General features: G+C 40.2%; 2 protein-coding genes across 2 annotated transcripts in view; one reads left to right on the top strand and one right to left on the bottom strand.

The window, feature by feature from the left end:
* The first annotated feature begins 305 nt into the window (after positions 1 to 305).
* mapk8ip2 (mitogen-activated protein kinase 8 interacting protein 2) overlaps positions 306 to 16,392 on the top strand; it is a 28,119-nt gene continuing 12,032 nt past the window's right edge. The window contains 2 exon segments of the mRNA XM_032524489.1: positions 306 to 838; positions 13,320 to 13,425. Coding sequence (XP_032380380.1) covers positions 774 to 838; positions 13,320 to 13,425 — 171 coding nt within the window. The 5' untranslated portion in view covers positions 306 to 773.
* LOC116694704 (gastricsin) lies at positions 8,603 to 11,638 on the bottom strand. Its single transcript, XM_032524552.1, has 9 exons — positions 11,534 to 11,638; positions 11,236 to 11,377; positions 10,986 to 11,103; positions 10,519 to 10,637; positions 9,956 to 10,155; positions 9,707 to 9,823; positions 9,425 to 9,572; positions 9,070 to 9,165; positions 8,603 to 8,935 (listed from the first exon to the last, which is right to left on the bottom strand). Exons 1-9 carry the CDS (start codon positions 11,587 to 11,589, stop codon positions 8,768 to 8,770), a joined length of 1,164 nt encoding a protein of 387 aa, XP_032380443.1. The 5' UTR covers positions 11,590 to 11,638; the 3' UTR covers positions 8,603 to 8,767.

The following is a 16,392-nucleotide window of genomic DNA, read 5'->3' as shown; positions in this document are numbered from 1 at the left end:
GGATGGAGGACAAAACAACTAAAACTAAACAATAAAGCATAATCCAACAATAGGCTACCAACAGGGGCTTGAATAATAGGCTATTGAAACGCAAGTCTTTTCCGGGGAAGCCCTGGTCCCCCCCCCCCACAAGGACCTCTCTAGTGGTCCCCGGACCTAATTTTGGAAAACACGTTTGCTCCGTCTGCTTATTTCCTTGTCAGTGTAATGTCAGTGTAAACACTTTACGAAAGTGGGTTTTCTACGCCACTGTTTTCTGCTTATCGAGGCTGCATGCTCAAGCTGAGCCTGCATCCACTCAGGGCAGCCTACTTATACGGTATCGGCACTGACGTTATATCGTCTCTGCTCCGCACCCCCCTCCTCCTCTGTCTCTGCCTGTCTCCGCACTGCTGGCCCTATCCGTTGTGTGTCATAGGCAGCATCACAGCAGCAGACATTTGGCGAGGAAAAACACGGACTGCGGTCACATACATGCGCGCTTATGCTTTGCGTGGACGCATCGGGGGGGAACAGGATTGTATATTAATTTTCGCGGCGTTGTGTGTCTCCGAAGAGCATTTCTTCCTTTGACACCCCCTCCAATCTGCTGTGGATGGTTGACTGCAGATTTGATGGTGCTGAGCAGGCTCGTCTGATTGAAGGCTTGCGACCAGGGGGGCATCTGTGGGGCCGCAGAGAGAGAAACCTCTGTCCTCTGTCCTGTGATTGTGAATGGACTGCGCTCCCCTCCGTGATTTTCTGCAGTCGCTCTGAGTCATTTGTGGAAGAAGATGGCGGACAGGGCTGAGATGTTTTCCCTATCCACTTTCCATTCCTTGTCTCCTCCTGGTTGCAGGTAAGAGCTACATGTAGAGCGACAGTGTGCGGGATGATGGGAGACGATGCTCACGGTTGATGAGTGGAGGAAATGACACTCAAGGTGATGAAACATATACCCGTTTTGTTTTGATGGCTGCAATAAAACACATTCCTTACCATGGGTGGTAGATATTTTGAATAATCTGCCAGCCTGCTGCTGCCTCCCTGCGATAGGTGCTGCAGCTAAACAGGGCCGGTTGTTTGTGTTTTGGAGCTGATACTTTCACTAAAGACAACTATTTTAAGACAACTTCTATTATTCTCCGAGTGTGAAGATGAGCAAATGGTAAATTAGATGACAAATGATTGATCTTAAGCTGTCGCGACATGGGCACCCGCCTTGCGCATTCTGTGTGAGGCCCACGCCCTGTTGAGTCCAACCTAGGCAAGGGCATGTTGCTGAACAATGATTTACGGAAGTCCACTGATACTGACATCGTTTCAAACGTCTCTAATAGGACCTCTGCGACGCACAATACGAAAAATCTCCTTACGTTTTCTCCTTGACTAAACACAATTGTGAGTGGGATTCTACTGGCTGGTAGAGATCAGTAACTTGTGCAGAATTAGTGACATAGTATTCTCTCCAAGGGTGTCCATTTTAGGTTAAACGACATGGCATGGGGTTTCTTTAATTGTTTTTTGGGATGTGAATTAGGCCTGGTAAGATGTGGAGTAATGAAACACTTTGGTGTGATTTGGATGAAATAGTGTGGAGGGCTGCTGAAATATTCACATCTGCTTAAGCCTTGAGGCAGATTGGAACATGTTCCAGAAACATGTTAGATTTCATTGTATTTCTAATTTCATTACCATATACAATAATGTCACGCCTGCTCTATTGCTGACATAAGCCTTCCTCTCTGTTACCAAAGAAATCCTATTAACAACAAAAACAATTATTTGTAAAAGGTTGTAAATTCTTGTTATACTATTGTTACAGTTTTGATTGTAAAAGTATGCATTTGGAACTGCTTAGAGCACCTCTTTGCACATATGCATATAGTGCCACAACATTTGCCAATGTCCTTACAGAATGCAATCACATTAGCAAGCCAGGTCCTAGGGGATTTTATATCCACAACATGCACTCATGTGGGATATAGTTACATACTGTAGCTTCATCTCATGGCTGGATCATATCAGATCAATAGGCCTGTTTTTTTTTTTTTTGCAAGACTCGAATGACCTTAGTTCAGAGCATTGAACCAAGCGTTGGCCATTGGCCATAATTTAATAGAGGAATAGTAGGGATAACTCTTTTCTTTATGCAGTCTTTTTGCTTGCTTGCGTTACTGACTTTTTTAGTTCACTTCTCAGTGTTCAGAAATAAAGCCTGGTGGTAAAATGGTTGCCCCACAGCCACAAGGTTGACGGATCAATCCCGGGTTTTCCGGCCACATGTCAAAGTGTCCCTGAGCAAGACTCTAAACCCAAAGTTGCACACCGAATGCTGTATGTGCAGCTGTCCACTACTGCCAACTGATGGGTTAAGTACAGTAATAGAATTTCACTACATCTACTGATGATTAGTTTGGTCCTTTAAAGAGCAGATGCTTGCATCACTATATTAAGGGTTGAGACTGTTCTCTTGCACTTGATTGTTTTGAATAATGTGTACATTCAATAGTACACACATTGTGCCTATTTTAGCAATGAATTCTGATTTCTGACTGTGAATACTAATAATTCACTTTGATGAAATATTAGTATTTGGAGGATAACAAGATGAAATGTCCAGATATGTACATTTGTTTTCTGAAAGTAAATTGTTCATTTAATGGGTAATGGGTCCATCTGTGTGCTGTGTTTGTGTGTGTGTGTGTGTGTGTGTTTGTGTGTTTTCCTTCCAGTATGTTTGTGTTGTATCTATGTGTGTGTCTAACTGATTTATTGGCGAAACCACCAGTGGTGTGATGGTGTGGTACAGTAATCTGCCTTACATAACCGTAACGCTGTTTCCAATGGGCAACATAATCCGTAAGTGAGCCTATCTTTCTCTCCTGAGTTCTAGAAATGTATGACAGACTATAATTTCTCCTGCGCTCTCAATCTTTCCACTGAAAACACAGGAGCACTTTTCAATTGATGTAACCTTAATTTGTGTTGTTAAGATATGTGAGTGTACTCATTTACAACATAAACTGAGAGACAGGGTTTTATATGGTGAAGTTACGTAAACAATACTTAATTTTTCCATAAAGGCTTTATCTTACAGATACACTATATTAATATAGAAAAGCACTCCCTTCCAGGTATGTCATGATTCAAGTAAAAAAACCCTTACTGTGGTTTGCAGAAACCTAAAACTAATGTGCTGGTATGTCTAAATGTGAGACTTATAGCGTACCAATGACCCATACTTTAGAATTCATTGATTAGATTTTGTGAAAGGATTGTTGTTGTATATCTGCTGAGGCAGCAGTCTTAATGCGAACTGGTGGGAGGTCATTTTTTGGGGGGGTGTTAGGCTGGATGTGGGAGGGTTGGGTTTGGAAAGCCGGTTCCATTTTAGATATGGTTCCAAGCAATTTTTTGAAGCAAAATGGCAAACATTTATTGGTAACAGCATCTCAAATGTGAGTATTTTCTGGTTTTCATAGTCTTTCTTTCTTTCTTTTATTTTGAATTTGACCTGTTGATCAGACAGAACAAGACATTTGAAGACATTGCCTTGAGCTCTGAGAAACTGGTATGGACGTGTTTCACTTCTTTCTAAGGAAATGAAGACTCAAGAAAATAATCTGCAGATTAATCAATAATGACACTCATCTTTAGTTGCAGCTCTAGACTGAGCAAATGATCTGAAAGGGTTTTTGATTTGATAAGACCATTTAATTCCAGATTCAGATTTGTTATAATTCTGTCTATAATTCTGTCAAACCTCAGTTGTATTCCATCATAGTACATCTATATTTTAAAACTAGACTACTACAAAATATTTGATTAATTATACCCCCCCCATCTTCCTGCGAATCTCATATGTTTAGCAGTCGATGTTCCACTTTTGCCTTTCGACTCTTTGAAGGCTTTTTGAGAGGGCGGGGGGGGGGGGAGTGAGTGGTGGGTATGGTTAACATTGATGTAAGAGGCTTAACTCAAACACAGATTCATTTTAGCTTTGGCGTTCCATCCCTGCCTCCCCCATTCTGTCTTTCATATCTCATCTCTCTCTCTGCCTCTCTCTCTCTCTCTCTCTCTCTCTTTCACACTCTGTGTCCAACCAACACTTGGCATGTTTTTACATGTCAATCTTTGCAGTGTTTTTCCAGTCATTATATATAAGCGGTCAATATCACTTGTTTCCCATCAGTGTGGCACCGCTGAATGTTTCCCATCTATCAGCAGCATTTGCTTTACATCAGATGACTTCATCAGTCCAAAATACAGACAAATCAACATTAAATCATCTGCTCTGAGATGCATCATGTCCGCCTTTGGTTCAAAGATGGTGTTAGCATCAGGTTTGGATCTGACACAGACAACAGAGAGGGCCTCATTAGGTTAAATGTATGACTCATGTGTGTTTACGTGTGGGTGTGTCTCTACATTACTGAAGACTGATGGTGGGTGGAAAGCCTGGGAAATTGATTGCATTATTGAGTCAGAAGCAGCCCCATCAAATGTCCTTGCCTTTTCAAGATGATGATGTCACCGCGGAGCAGGTGCTGATGGATGAAAGGCAGCTTAATTACAGATGACACACACAACTCCCCCCCTTTGTATCTGTATCTATTTTAGTATTTTTATCAGTTTTCTTCTCAGATTCTTATTTTTGTCTCATTTAATTTCTCGACTGTGGACATCCATTCTACGGTACTATTTTTACATATATACAACTTTATTGCTTGAACTTAAAGGATTAATCAATTATTATTAAAAATAGTGTGTAGGTGCTCTTATTAAAATATAACATACATGCTATGTTATACTGCTATGAATTTTTGAGGGTCTCTATTTTGCACAATACAACAATATTTGTCAAATTTTGAATTAAATATTTTAAATAGTTGAATCCAAATATCAAGTGTTACACCTAAATGTTAAATGTTAAATCTAAATGCTAAATCTGAATCTAAATGTTACATTTAATCTAAATCTAATTATTAAATCTAAATCTCAATCTAAATATTAAATTTAAATGTAAATGTTAAAACTAAATCTAAATTTTAAATCTAATTTAAATGATCAATTTAAATCTCAATCTAAATGTTAAATTTAAATGTTGAATGTAAATGTAAATGTTAAATCTAAATGTTTAATCTAAATGTAAATGTTGATCTAAATGTTTCGTGTGAAAATCAATATTTAACTAATATGAAAATTCCAAATGCTAAAGTACCAAATTAAAAGCTTGAGGGGGTCAGGGTGTTTTTATAGTGTCAAATAACAAAAAAAGCCATCATATCCAGGGAAATGGATTCTTGGATATGGATTATAGTAATAATAACTACCTAAAAAAACACGTTTGAAGAAACTGTATTTGAAGAGTACTTTGAGTTTTTAGTGTCACCTTTTTAGCCTATCTCCGCCCGCCCTTGACCAGGTACAGTACTGTTGGCCATGGTCGCTCTGCGAAACGTCCAACGAATCGGCGTCCCCCGAGAACATCGGCAGAGCCGTCCTGGTGGCTATACAATATTTTTCAACAGCAACAGGGGCGGGGACTTGCTCTTGCTGGCCTTTATGCAATTGAACATGACAGATCAGTCAAAGTGAGTCCCTATAGTAGCTACAGGTCATAAGTCCCGCACGCTTCATAAAAGTGACACTAAAAACTCAAAGTACTCTTCAAATACAGTTTCTCCAAACGTGTTTATTATGTTAGGTAGTCATTATCACTATAATCCATGTCTAAGAGTCCATTTCCCTGGATGATATGGTTTTAATTCGTTATTTGACACTACAAACACATACTGATGCTTTTATTTTGGTACTTTGGCATTTTGAATTTGCATAGTAGTTAAATATTTAGTTTCACCCGAAAGATTTAGATTTTGGTTTAGATTTAATATATGAATTTAGATTTAGATTTAACATTTAGATTCAGATTTAACACTTACATTTAACATTTAAATTTAACATTTAATATTTGGATTTAGCTATTTAAAATATCTCTAATTTGACAAATATTGTTGTAAATGTATAAAAAAGGGACTCTCAGAAATTCATAGCAGTTTTTTAAACATTGTTTGAAGCTAAATGGGACAAAATGTTGCTTTTATTTTCAGTGTGAGCCGCTTCACAAACGGCACCTCATATAAACTCAATGAGACAGTTGAGATTTTATTTTCGGACAAAAAAAGGACACCCTGCATGCATGAACATGCAGTCAGTGTGTATACAGAATTAGACAAGCAAAGATGACATTGTGCTGGTTTGACAGTTTCTGGTCCGGACTTGACAGGATCAGAGGTGGAAGAGAATAGCTGTTAGTACAAATGTGGGCTGGAGAGATTGTTTGAGAAGGGCAGGGAGAAAACGAAAAGAAGAAGCTGCAGACACACAGAGTGCCAGTGAATCTGGGTGTGCCATTGCAGCAACCCGACTGGTATCAGTGAATGAGCATTTTGTGCTGACTTGTTTTCTTGGATTCTCATTTTGCTCAGCATATCACAATTCAGAACAGGTTTGAGACTGATGTGATGTAGGTGTTATTTTTCTGCACAAGTACTGTATGAAGAGTGGTATAGTTTTAATTCCCCTTCACCTTCAAACCATAATCATTTAGAGTCATCACAAGCAGGGGTGTACTGAAGGCAAGGGGCATCACAGTGCACTGTTGGACAAGCAGCGAGTGGTACACAACATGGTGTGACAGGTAACTGCATGCTGAATTGGATGCTGTCTAAACACCAAAGCAGGAACATGGACATGTAATGTCCACACTGCAATGGTGGCTGCATCTCACTATGTGCAGTGTTGGGAAGGATACTTTCAAAACGTATTCCGTTACAGAATACAGAATTCATGCACAAAAATGTAATTTGTAACGTATTCCAAGGCAAGGTGACCATTAAATTTACAGCAGACGACTACCCTTGGCAAATTTAAAAAAGAAAACTTACTTTAAGATGCTTCCGGTTGGAGGTGGAGTTTGGACGCTGAAAGGAGGTTGTGATATGGATTCTGAAATTAAAATAATGCAGAATACTTTTTTAGCAAGTGACATAAGACATACTAGGTGACAGAAGATGAAAAAACAGTTACAGAGGTGTACCTGTATGTCTTTGTGTCTGTGTGCGGCTGGGGTCTGTCTCTGTTTACACTCTTCAAGTAGAGGTCTTTGCTCTGGGTCTTCTGTAGTTTATGGATAATATAGGGCCAAACTCTGTAAAGACCAGTTCATCAAAATATTCATCCAACAATGTTAGTGGTGTAGCCACGCAGATATCTTAGGCTTTATTGATCCAGGTTCAGGGGAATCTGTCTGATATTTCTGCCTCCACCATAATACAGAGAAAAGTATGGAATTTTGTTAGTAGACCCCACAACATTGAATTTCATTTTATTTTTTAAATCAACAACTTTTTTTTCCCTGAAATGGTGCCTCTGTTACTCTGGATAATCCACACATTTTACCATGAGGAGTTTTAATTGAAAATATAGTAATTTACATAATTCTTTCTGCAGTTATGAAACAGTTGACCGTGTTCTGCTAATTACCCAGAGTAACGAACAATATTTGAGGTTTTCGTTGCAGTTGCAGTTGCGGTTGAATTTTGTAATTGTACATTTTCAATGCTATAAGCATTAAGGAAGCAAAGAGACAGAGCAAACCTGGGCAAATCAAACTATCAGTATGGCTGGACCATTTAAATGTGCAATACAGTAGAGGTAAATTGATCATTATCACTTCCATTTTGGGACATTAATGCACTTAGTTTGAAAACAAGAGCATCACAAACAGCATTTGAAGCCTCCACAGCCGGTGCTTTGCATTTCACCTGGAGTTGCAGTTGGTCAGATTTCATTGGAAATCGGTTGCATTGTTTGTTGTCTCCATGAAAATTTGCTTTGTGCCATGATGCAAACAAAGATTTGGATTTGTCTATAGCAGGTATACCTTTTGAATTCAACATTTTGACTTGTCTAGCTACAGGCGTCTTATTGCCCTCCCTTCCAACCCTTCATCCAGGAACCGAACAGGGGTGTTCCACCTACAATGTGGTGGGGACAGCTGGCTTGAACACAACTGCACTGATGTGGTGTTTTTTTTTCCACACACACACCACACACACACAAACACTACACCCACAGAACAACCTCAACCCCAATCACGAACCACACCACCCACAGAAACCACACCAATGCAGCTCCAGACTTTGATATAATTCAAACCAAACACCCCTGTGTTCTACCCCAAATATTTTCCACATTTTAGATGATGAATGGTAATAAGTAACATGTTGTCTTACAATGTCTGGCACCGGGAATAATGCAATAATGCAATGGCACCAGCGTCATAAGGCAAGTTACTTGTAAGTCCACTATTCTACGGTATATAATCCATTTTACTAAAATAACAACAAACTGTCTCGTCTGTCTCATAAATAACATTTATCTTGATTTAATCACATTTAATGTGGAGCAAACACAAGTGCACAAAAGCAAAGAACATGCACATGTGCATTTGCTGGACACACAGACACACACAAACTCAAGGTTAATTATTAAGGGGGAAAACCGGCATTATTTCTCTCACCCTCATTTAGAAAAATGAAATAGTGAAACACTTGAAGTGAGCATTTTAAATTTATTCTGCAATTGTATGGACACATTTTTTCAGTTTTGAATATTCAAATCCAATTAAATCTACCAATTTGAGGATGTACAATAATGTAGACAGACTTTTTCCTTATTATCTGGTCAGTTTTATGGTCAGGTTAGGTTACACTGACGACAGTTAGACAGCTGATGCAAAGCCAACACGGTTGTTGGCGCGGTCATAGACGGAGTAGTACTCTCTGAGGAACACGTCTCCAAAGATCCACAGGGGCTGGCCATTCTGAGAAGGCAGGTAGGTGGGGGTAATGCCCACTGAGCAGAACTGGTATCCATTCTGGTTTTGCTGGATGTGGAAACGGGAGAGTTGAAATGTTTTTACAACATTGCACACACACACACACACAAATCATTCAGTGTGGCATGCACATAAAGGGACACATACACAAATTACACTCTGCATGCATGTAAAAAACGTACCACTTCGATGTAAGCAGAAGGAGGCAGAGGGAAGGCAGTGCCGCTGATAACAAAGCTGAGAGTTGGCAGGTTGTTGATTTGGCTGCAGTCCACCATGTACTGGAGACAACAAAGAGACACTGTTTAAGAATGATGGAAACACAGACCAAAACAAACTGGCCCAATTTGTTGATTTCATTCCTGCTTATAACACTTTTGTATGGTATGTATGTATGGTAAGGTATGTGTTGTGACCTTCACCTCAACTGCTCATAATGATTTTTAAATGAGTGCAGCCTGCGAACAGAGATGGATCTTTATGGGCAATAATAATGGTGGCTTACTTTCATATGTCTGTCTGTCTCTCTATTTGTCTTACCATTCCATATTGGCTCTGTTGAGCACCAATGGCCTGCATGATGTTAGCCATAAACTGGCTTGGGGCTGTCAACTGGGAGGTTCCAGTGTCCACAATGGACTGGCAGCCCTGAGAGCACCAGCCGGTCTCTTGGCCATTGATCTGGAATCTGCAAGGCACAACACATGCCAAAGATTTTCATGCAGTCATATTAAGACACAAAATGAATCGCTCATCTAGGAAGCTATACTGTACAGAAGAGCAATTGCTTTTCACGTTGATGAAATATTGAAACGCACTGACCCTTGAACGCCAATCTGCCAGTAGGTCTCAGAGGTGACAGGGGTCCAGTAGATCTGGCCCTGGTACATGCTGTTGTCCACTCCTCCAAAAGAGAGCTCACTGCCCTGCTGCCCTCCCCTAAACCAGAAAACAATCCAGAACTTAGCTGTAAGCTCTCCGTGTGGATATACAGTCATATTTCAGGCAGTACAGTATGTCCTATATGTGATGATGCATGTTTTACACTACTCAGTAGATCTCTTGTGTCACCTGGACAGGTAGAAAGCAAATATGTCGGCATTCAACAGGTTTTGAGAAATCATGTTGTCCATGACAGGAGTCTGTCCTCCAGCTGAGATGCCTGGATAGGCCAGACCGAGGATGCCGTCAAACTTGGCAGACAAAAAGGGCTGACTAGGCTCTTGTGTGCTCAGACCAATCTCCTGATTAGTGACCACAATGCCGCCTACCTATGGGTCCAAAACCAACCAATACAATTAGTAAGATGCCAATTCAAAGACTGTATTCATACATGTTCAAGTTTCAGCCTATATGACTGTAGACAGCAACGTCAAGAAACGAATGGGGTAAACCTTTGTTGACTCTATAAATCATTTCAATGATTCTGCTAGTTCTACATTGTTTTAGTTTTGAAAGTATTTTGTGAATAAAAAGTGCATTCCTTTACTTTTCACTAATGCAACACTGTACATAAATCAAACAGAAAACGGCTGCACTGATCTTTGAAAATGCCTGCTTTCTGGTAGTACTCAGTCCAGGCTAGGGTTTTATTTAACTGATGTACTTTGTTTGAATGATTTGTTTTGACTCACATTGACAGTGTCGTATCCCAACTCTCCATAGAGGCTTCCAGCTCCGTAGGGTAGGTAGACGCTCTGTCCATTGGCAGAAAAGGTAGATGACTGCTGGGGGTCAAACTTTGTGTGTGCGTCTGCAAAGGGCATAGATTGGGATTTTCTCTGAAGCCATTTCCACAAACATGCCTTGCAAAGCCTTTTGACATACTGATAATTCACTAGTATAGAAATCATGAACTGAATATAAACTAGTACAGTGTCCAACGCTCCCCAAAGACCAAATATGCTTAGTGACATGCCTGTGATTACACTAGAACTCTAAATCCCATGTATGTACGATATGTAATCACTTGACTAGCTCTGCACGCTTGGCCTATATCAGCTTTAAGTCCTCTGGAGAAGTTCTTCACATGCAAACATGTTCTGTGACAGTGTGACAGATGAGTTATTTTTTAGCAAAAAGCCTGTTGGTTTGTACTCACTGCAGGCCTGAGTGTTACAGTAGGTGGAGTCCACCCACAGGTTGGAAGAGCCAGTGTCAAACAGCACTTGGAGGGACTGGGGGGGTGTTCCAATACTGATGGCGCCAAAGTACGTAGTCTGTGCAAAACGTTGGTTGAAGGTAAAGAACGGGAGGAACAGAATTAAAGATAGTACAAACCCATCAGTCAGTCAGTGATTTCATCAAAATGCAGTGCAACAGTATGTAAAAGTGCTGTTAGGATTTCTTACATCAGCGTAGTTATTAATGTACATGCTGGCAGAGCCAGCAAACTCATCAGGTTGGTACTTGAGAGCCGGATCCTGGTAAGGCAGCTTAATCCCTTTCTCTCTTAGGGCCTCCCGCATGGACTTGTGCTTCTGCAGAGGGATCCTGAGGAAGTAGGAAGCAAAAACTATGACTTTCACTTTAAGTCACTTTAGTTGTAAGCCTTCAAAAATATGATTTTGCTCTCTGGGAATTTTTTTTTTTTTTTTTTATCACCAAAGAGGCACAGAATTGAGAAATACAAGGAGAAAGTTTCCTTACTTGACAAGTCCCTCTGCGAGCACCACACAGACCAAAACAGCAACAAGACACTTCATGATCCCTCCTGTACACACAGCACTCCTGGATGGATACAACTCTGCTTGAATCGGAACAGGCTTTATATACACATGTTTAGGATCATATCATCCAGACTGTTATCAAAACTTCACTCATATCAGCTCAGACAAGGTGACCCTTAGAGCCTTTATCTTAAAAAGCTACAAACTTAATTTACACACCAAACCTCTTGCGTTAGCCACACTCCACAAACAAACCAAAACCTCTAAATCACACATATAATAAAACACGGACAAAATTAGATGTTATTCATTTGGGCACATCCAATAAAATAATATAGCGGCACCATTAAATAACTCATGTGTATTTAAATTTGGCACTTTAAGTTCAGTTCTACTGTCCCATGATCCTAAATGTTCAGTATGGCATGAATAAATGTTGATTGTTTTACACAAAAAACAATACAAATTGTAGGAATCAGTGTTTAGTCTATGATCAATGTGTCTTTTCTTCTTGTCTTTTAAGAAGTTGGTGCTGAGTACTGAGCTATGACTTTGAGTTTGGATTACTAATTAATTTCTTGCCTTTAGTAATAAGAGCTTTCTGTTGTTTTCCCTGAGATTTTCTGCATGCTGTTTGAAATCCTCAAGTTGTAGCATTAGTACAATTGTATCCAATTAAAAACACATATCAACAGTAAGGTCAAGCCTAATTGTTTGTGTGGAACTGTAACTTTCCGCAAATGAAAAACGAATGTGTTATATCAAGGCTTCAGTATCAGTTGCACCCTAACCACACAATTTTATCGAAACCTTTTGTGCCATTCAGCTTATCATAACTTTTAATATTGTTTACATTTGATAGTTGTTTTATATGATATGCTTAAGGGCATGCAGTAAATTTATTTTTGCTTTTTGTGCTTTGACTGAACTAGTAGTAATGAACCAAAGGCTTACAACAGGCAACATTCATTTCATGTAAGTTTAATTGCATTCTTAATAGCCTCAAAACCCCTTTTTTTTACACTTTAATACATCCGCCATGCTTAGCTTTGCATTTTTCCTGTATGTTCTGTCAGTAGCACTTGCTATACATTAAATCAGACCATTAGCACTGGGACACTGATGGCTTTTTACAGTGGCTTTTTCATGACCCTCTTTTTAATACTTTTAGATGCATCAGCATGTCCTCGTTTTCTCCAGGGAACCAATACTTGGGAGACTATATGACTGTGTGATGTAAACTCACCTCCATACGTAATTTGTGGAATGCCCTTTCCTTAGTAGGGAAGCTGCAATGCAGCATTTCCTTCAACACAAAGCAAACTAACTGCTGTGGAACTTTGAGCCTGCTGAAATTAATGGGGCAAAGAGGAGATAGAGCCTAATCAAGAAAACATGCAATGCCACAGCTCATCACAAACACATCACTTCCCTGTGGTGGTGTACTGTTGCTGTACATACTCTTTTTTTAACATCCACAGCTCATATGACATAACCCAGCCAAATTAATTTGAAATGTAATTGCAGTACTGTATGTGTTTCTGTTGTCATTCCACACTAATAAAATGTGTCACTTTGTTAGTGTGGATTGTTAAGGAAAAGCAGGTAGAGGACGTGGGTGTGTGCTGTCCAGTTTATGTGACTGAGACCCAGCTAGACAGTGACAGGCCATGAGTTAGAACAGGTTTTCCCTAGAGCAGATCTCAGTGTGTGGGCATAAATCAATGAGAAATTCCCCTCATATACTGTCTCTCATGTGTTTCCAGGCCAGCCCACGACATCAGCCTGGAGGAGTTTGATGATGAAGATCTCTCTGAAATCACGGATGACTGTGGGATTGGACTCAACTATGACTCTGATCCTTATGAGAAGGTGGGGCCTCTTTTGTTGTTGTGTGGTTTCTTTTACTGAAATTTTTCTTTCCTTGCATCTCTTGCGCTTTGTGTCTCAAATATGTGAAGGTTTTGTTCGCTTCGTAAACCTTTTGGAATGGAACCTATTTTTCTGTTTTCTTCCAAATTTTGGCAATATTGGTCTTGCTGCTCTGCAGTGACAGGAGAGAAAAATCAAGCAAGCTATAGTATAATGAGCTGACAAGTGTTATGCACTTAAGGTGACACAAAGAAAGATAGAGACTGGCTTGGTTTGCATAGGTATGTAGTGTTGAGAACTGCTTATTTGCACATAGCTATCTTATTTAAGCCCTGGATTTTTATTTAAGTGACCAGCATTTTAATTGTCACAGTCATGGTCATAAGCCTCTGATATCCATATTATAATACCAACGGCAAAATGAGAATCATGCGTGGCTTTGGTAAACATTGTGACACTTCCTTTATGTATTCTGATAATCATACAAATACACACTGGATCTGAGCAAACAGCACACATTCACTAAACACCTTGGCATATAATAGAAATTCTAAGTAGCACTTCCACTAAGCACCCTGGTCTAATGACTGTGTTGGGAACTATATGCAAATTATTGAATCATTAGCTACATCATCCCACATGTCCGACTAGCATAGACCTTAATTACACAATTTCTGAGAACTATTTTCTCATATCCTCTCTCTCTTTCTGTCTTTCTCACTCTCTCCATTCTGTGGGATGTAAATGTTTTATGCTGGTGGCGTGGAACCATGGCTGCAGCACAGGGTGGGTGACCCAGTGCAGTTTGCTGCTATGCAGAGACAACCTCCCTCCCTCTCTCCCTCCTTCCCTCCCATGTGTCTTCCCTTCCCTCCCTGCTATGCAGAGTATTGCTCGGAGACAGAGCTCAGATTCCCTCCCCCTTGCTCTTCACCACTTCTCCACTCCCTTTCCCCCTTAAAGCAATGATTTCTTCACTTCTCTCTCACCTCTCTCTCTCTCTCTCTCTCTCACTCTCTTACTGCCGAGGTGACTGGAAACAGGGATTTAGCTCAGGAATGGTTGCTTCTGTGGGTTAAGCTCTCGGTATAAATCTCTGCTAGATATTTTGCTTCCTCCACTGTAATCCACCAAAAAAACACATTATGGATCGCTAGCAGCCCTTCTGTAGCAAAGCTGTGTTCGCATATATGTGAGGAAACCTCCCTAGTAAGAGAGAATTTAAAAGGGTAGATTTCTTTTCTTTTTGTGCCAGAGAGGCAATGCAGACCATGCATCAGTGTCCTTTTCCTCCTCTCTCCCTTCCACATGTCTTCACACACACACACACACACACCACACACACACACACACACACACACACACACACACACACACACACACACACACACACACACATCAGATACACATCAGCAAAGGCTGTGACTGTTCACCTTACAATCAAAAAAGCGCACAGCAGTGATAGTGTTGGTCCTTGTTACGTTGCATCATTGCCCACAGGAAGTAATCTTGCTGACATGGGATGGATAGGACAGACACCCAGATGCCCTCTGAGTGTGTGCGTGTACATTTAAATTACAGAAAATGAAAGGTGAGATAGAGAATTTTGTGCAAAGGGTATTACGCATGGTATTTGATTTTGCCTGCATCAGTCGGATGGGTGACACTCTGTCAGCTCATCAGCAACAGCAGTCCCTCCCTCGTGCATTCTACTCTGCTGATTAAGAGAATGGCATTTGTTTTGTTGTCAGTATGCTTTAGCCATATTGGGCACTATGTCTTTGATGTGTAGAAAGAACAGCCAAATTAAACAGTGAGATTATCCTCCGGCCCCAATCCCCAGCTCTGATTAATTCTAATTCGTTACGGGGTTCAGGTCTTGATCTGCATAAGCCTTTAGATTGGTACTTAGCTTTTAGAAAAAAACAAATAGACACAAACTTAAAAAATACCTTATTATGTAATCCAGAGCTGAAGACAGGCAATTAAAGATCGTTCACATGCGTTTATTATCAATGTCTGGTTTGGTGCGGGCCAAATGCCAATATGCTATAGCCTTCCCCAGTCAGGCTTTCCTTTCCTACTATCCATTATGTCAGAGGGGATTAGGTTTGAAAATGTATTTTCAACTGTGTGATTTGTTTTTTCTCCTTGACCTTTAACTATTTTTTCCAGAATATCAACTAGCACAGAGACTACAATGGAGGGAGCCCCTCCCTTTTTTGTCTGAATCTTTACTCTGAGGCCCCACACACACATACACACACGCACACACCCTGCTGCTTTCTGCCATGACCAGCCCATGATTCTTCACTTCCTGTCTCTCTAGCATCCATCTCAGTCTTTCTAAAACCCAAATTGAACACCATGAGCACATGCATCATTTAGTGTGTGACAGAGCAATGGCGTATCCATGTCTCTACGTAGTGCTAGTTAAAAATATGGAAATTGAGAAATACACTGATAGATGGATGCCATCACACACTAGCTGGTCTCTTTAATGGTAGGCTAATTGACATCTGTCATACACTCCGTCATAAAATTCACCCAGAGGTTAATGGGTTTTAAAAAAGCAGACATGCATCCACACACAGACACAAATCATACTGTCATTGTACAAACAAAGTAAATGTAAGAGATACATTTGGGACGATAATGATTGTTAAGTCATACCTTTATTTATGATCATATTGTGAGCTAGATGTGAAAAGAGCATAAATGTAGTAAATAGTAAATCATTTCCCTTTTTTCAATTATTGTAACAGTACCGCCTGAGTGATCCAGGACTAATGGTTTTGCAGGTGTGTATGGGGTCAATCATGCACCAGTGAATATGTAGCCAGTAATTTATGCACTGAAACGGATCCAAAATACAACACCTAATTGAATACCTGACTGCAATACTGACACAGCCAACATTTAACTCTTCCACATCTGCAGGAATTGGGCAGAATTGTATTCATGGTC

This window comes from Etheostoma spectabile, chromosome 8, assembly GCF_008692095.1.
Source record: "Etheostoma spectabile isolate EspeVRDwgs_2016 chromosome 8, UIUC_Espe_1.0, whole genome shotgun sequence".
Taxonomy (NCBI): domain Eukaryota; kingdom Metazoa; phylum Chordata; class Actinopteri; order Perciformes; family Percidae; genus Etheostoma; species Etheostoma spectabile.
This window is presented reverse-complemented; position numbering and strand designations above follow the sequence as displayed.

Excerpts from the sequence above, each read along its gene's own strand:
- LOC116694704 (XM_032524552.1), bottom strand. The coding sequence starts at position 11,589 with ATGAAGTGTCTTGTTGCTGTTTTGGTCTGTGTGGTGCTCGCAGAGGGA. Across the intron at positions 10,156-10,518 it reads TGGGATACGACACTGTCAAT|GTAGGCGGCATTGTGGTCAC; the intron begins GTGAGTCAAAAC and ends TTGGACCCATAG. Across the intron at positions 9,166-9,424 it reads AACAGAGCCAATATGGAATG|TACATGGTGGACTGCAGCCA; the intron begins GTAAGACAAATA and ends TGTTGTCTCCAG.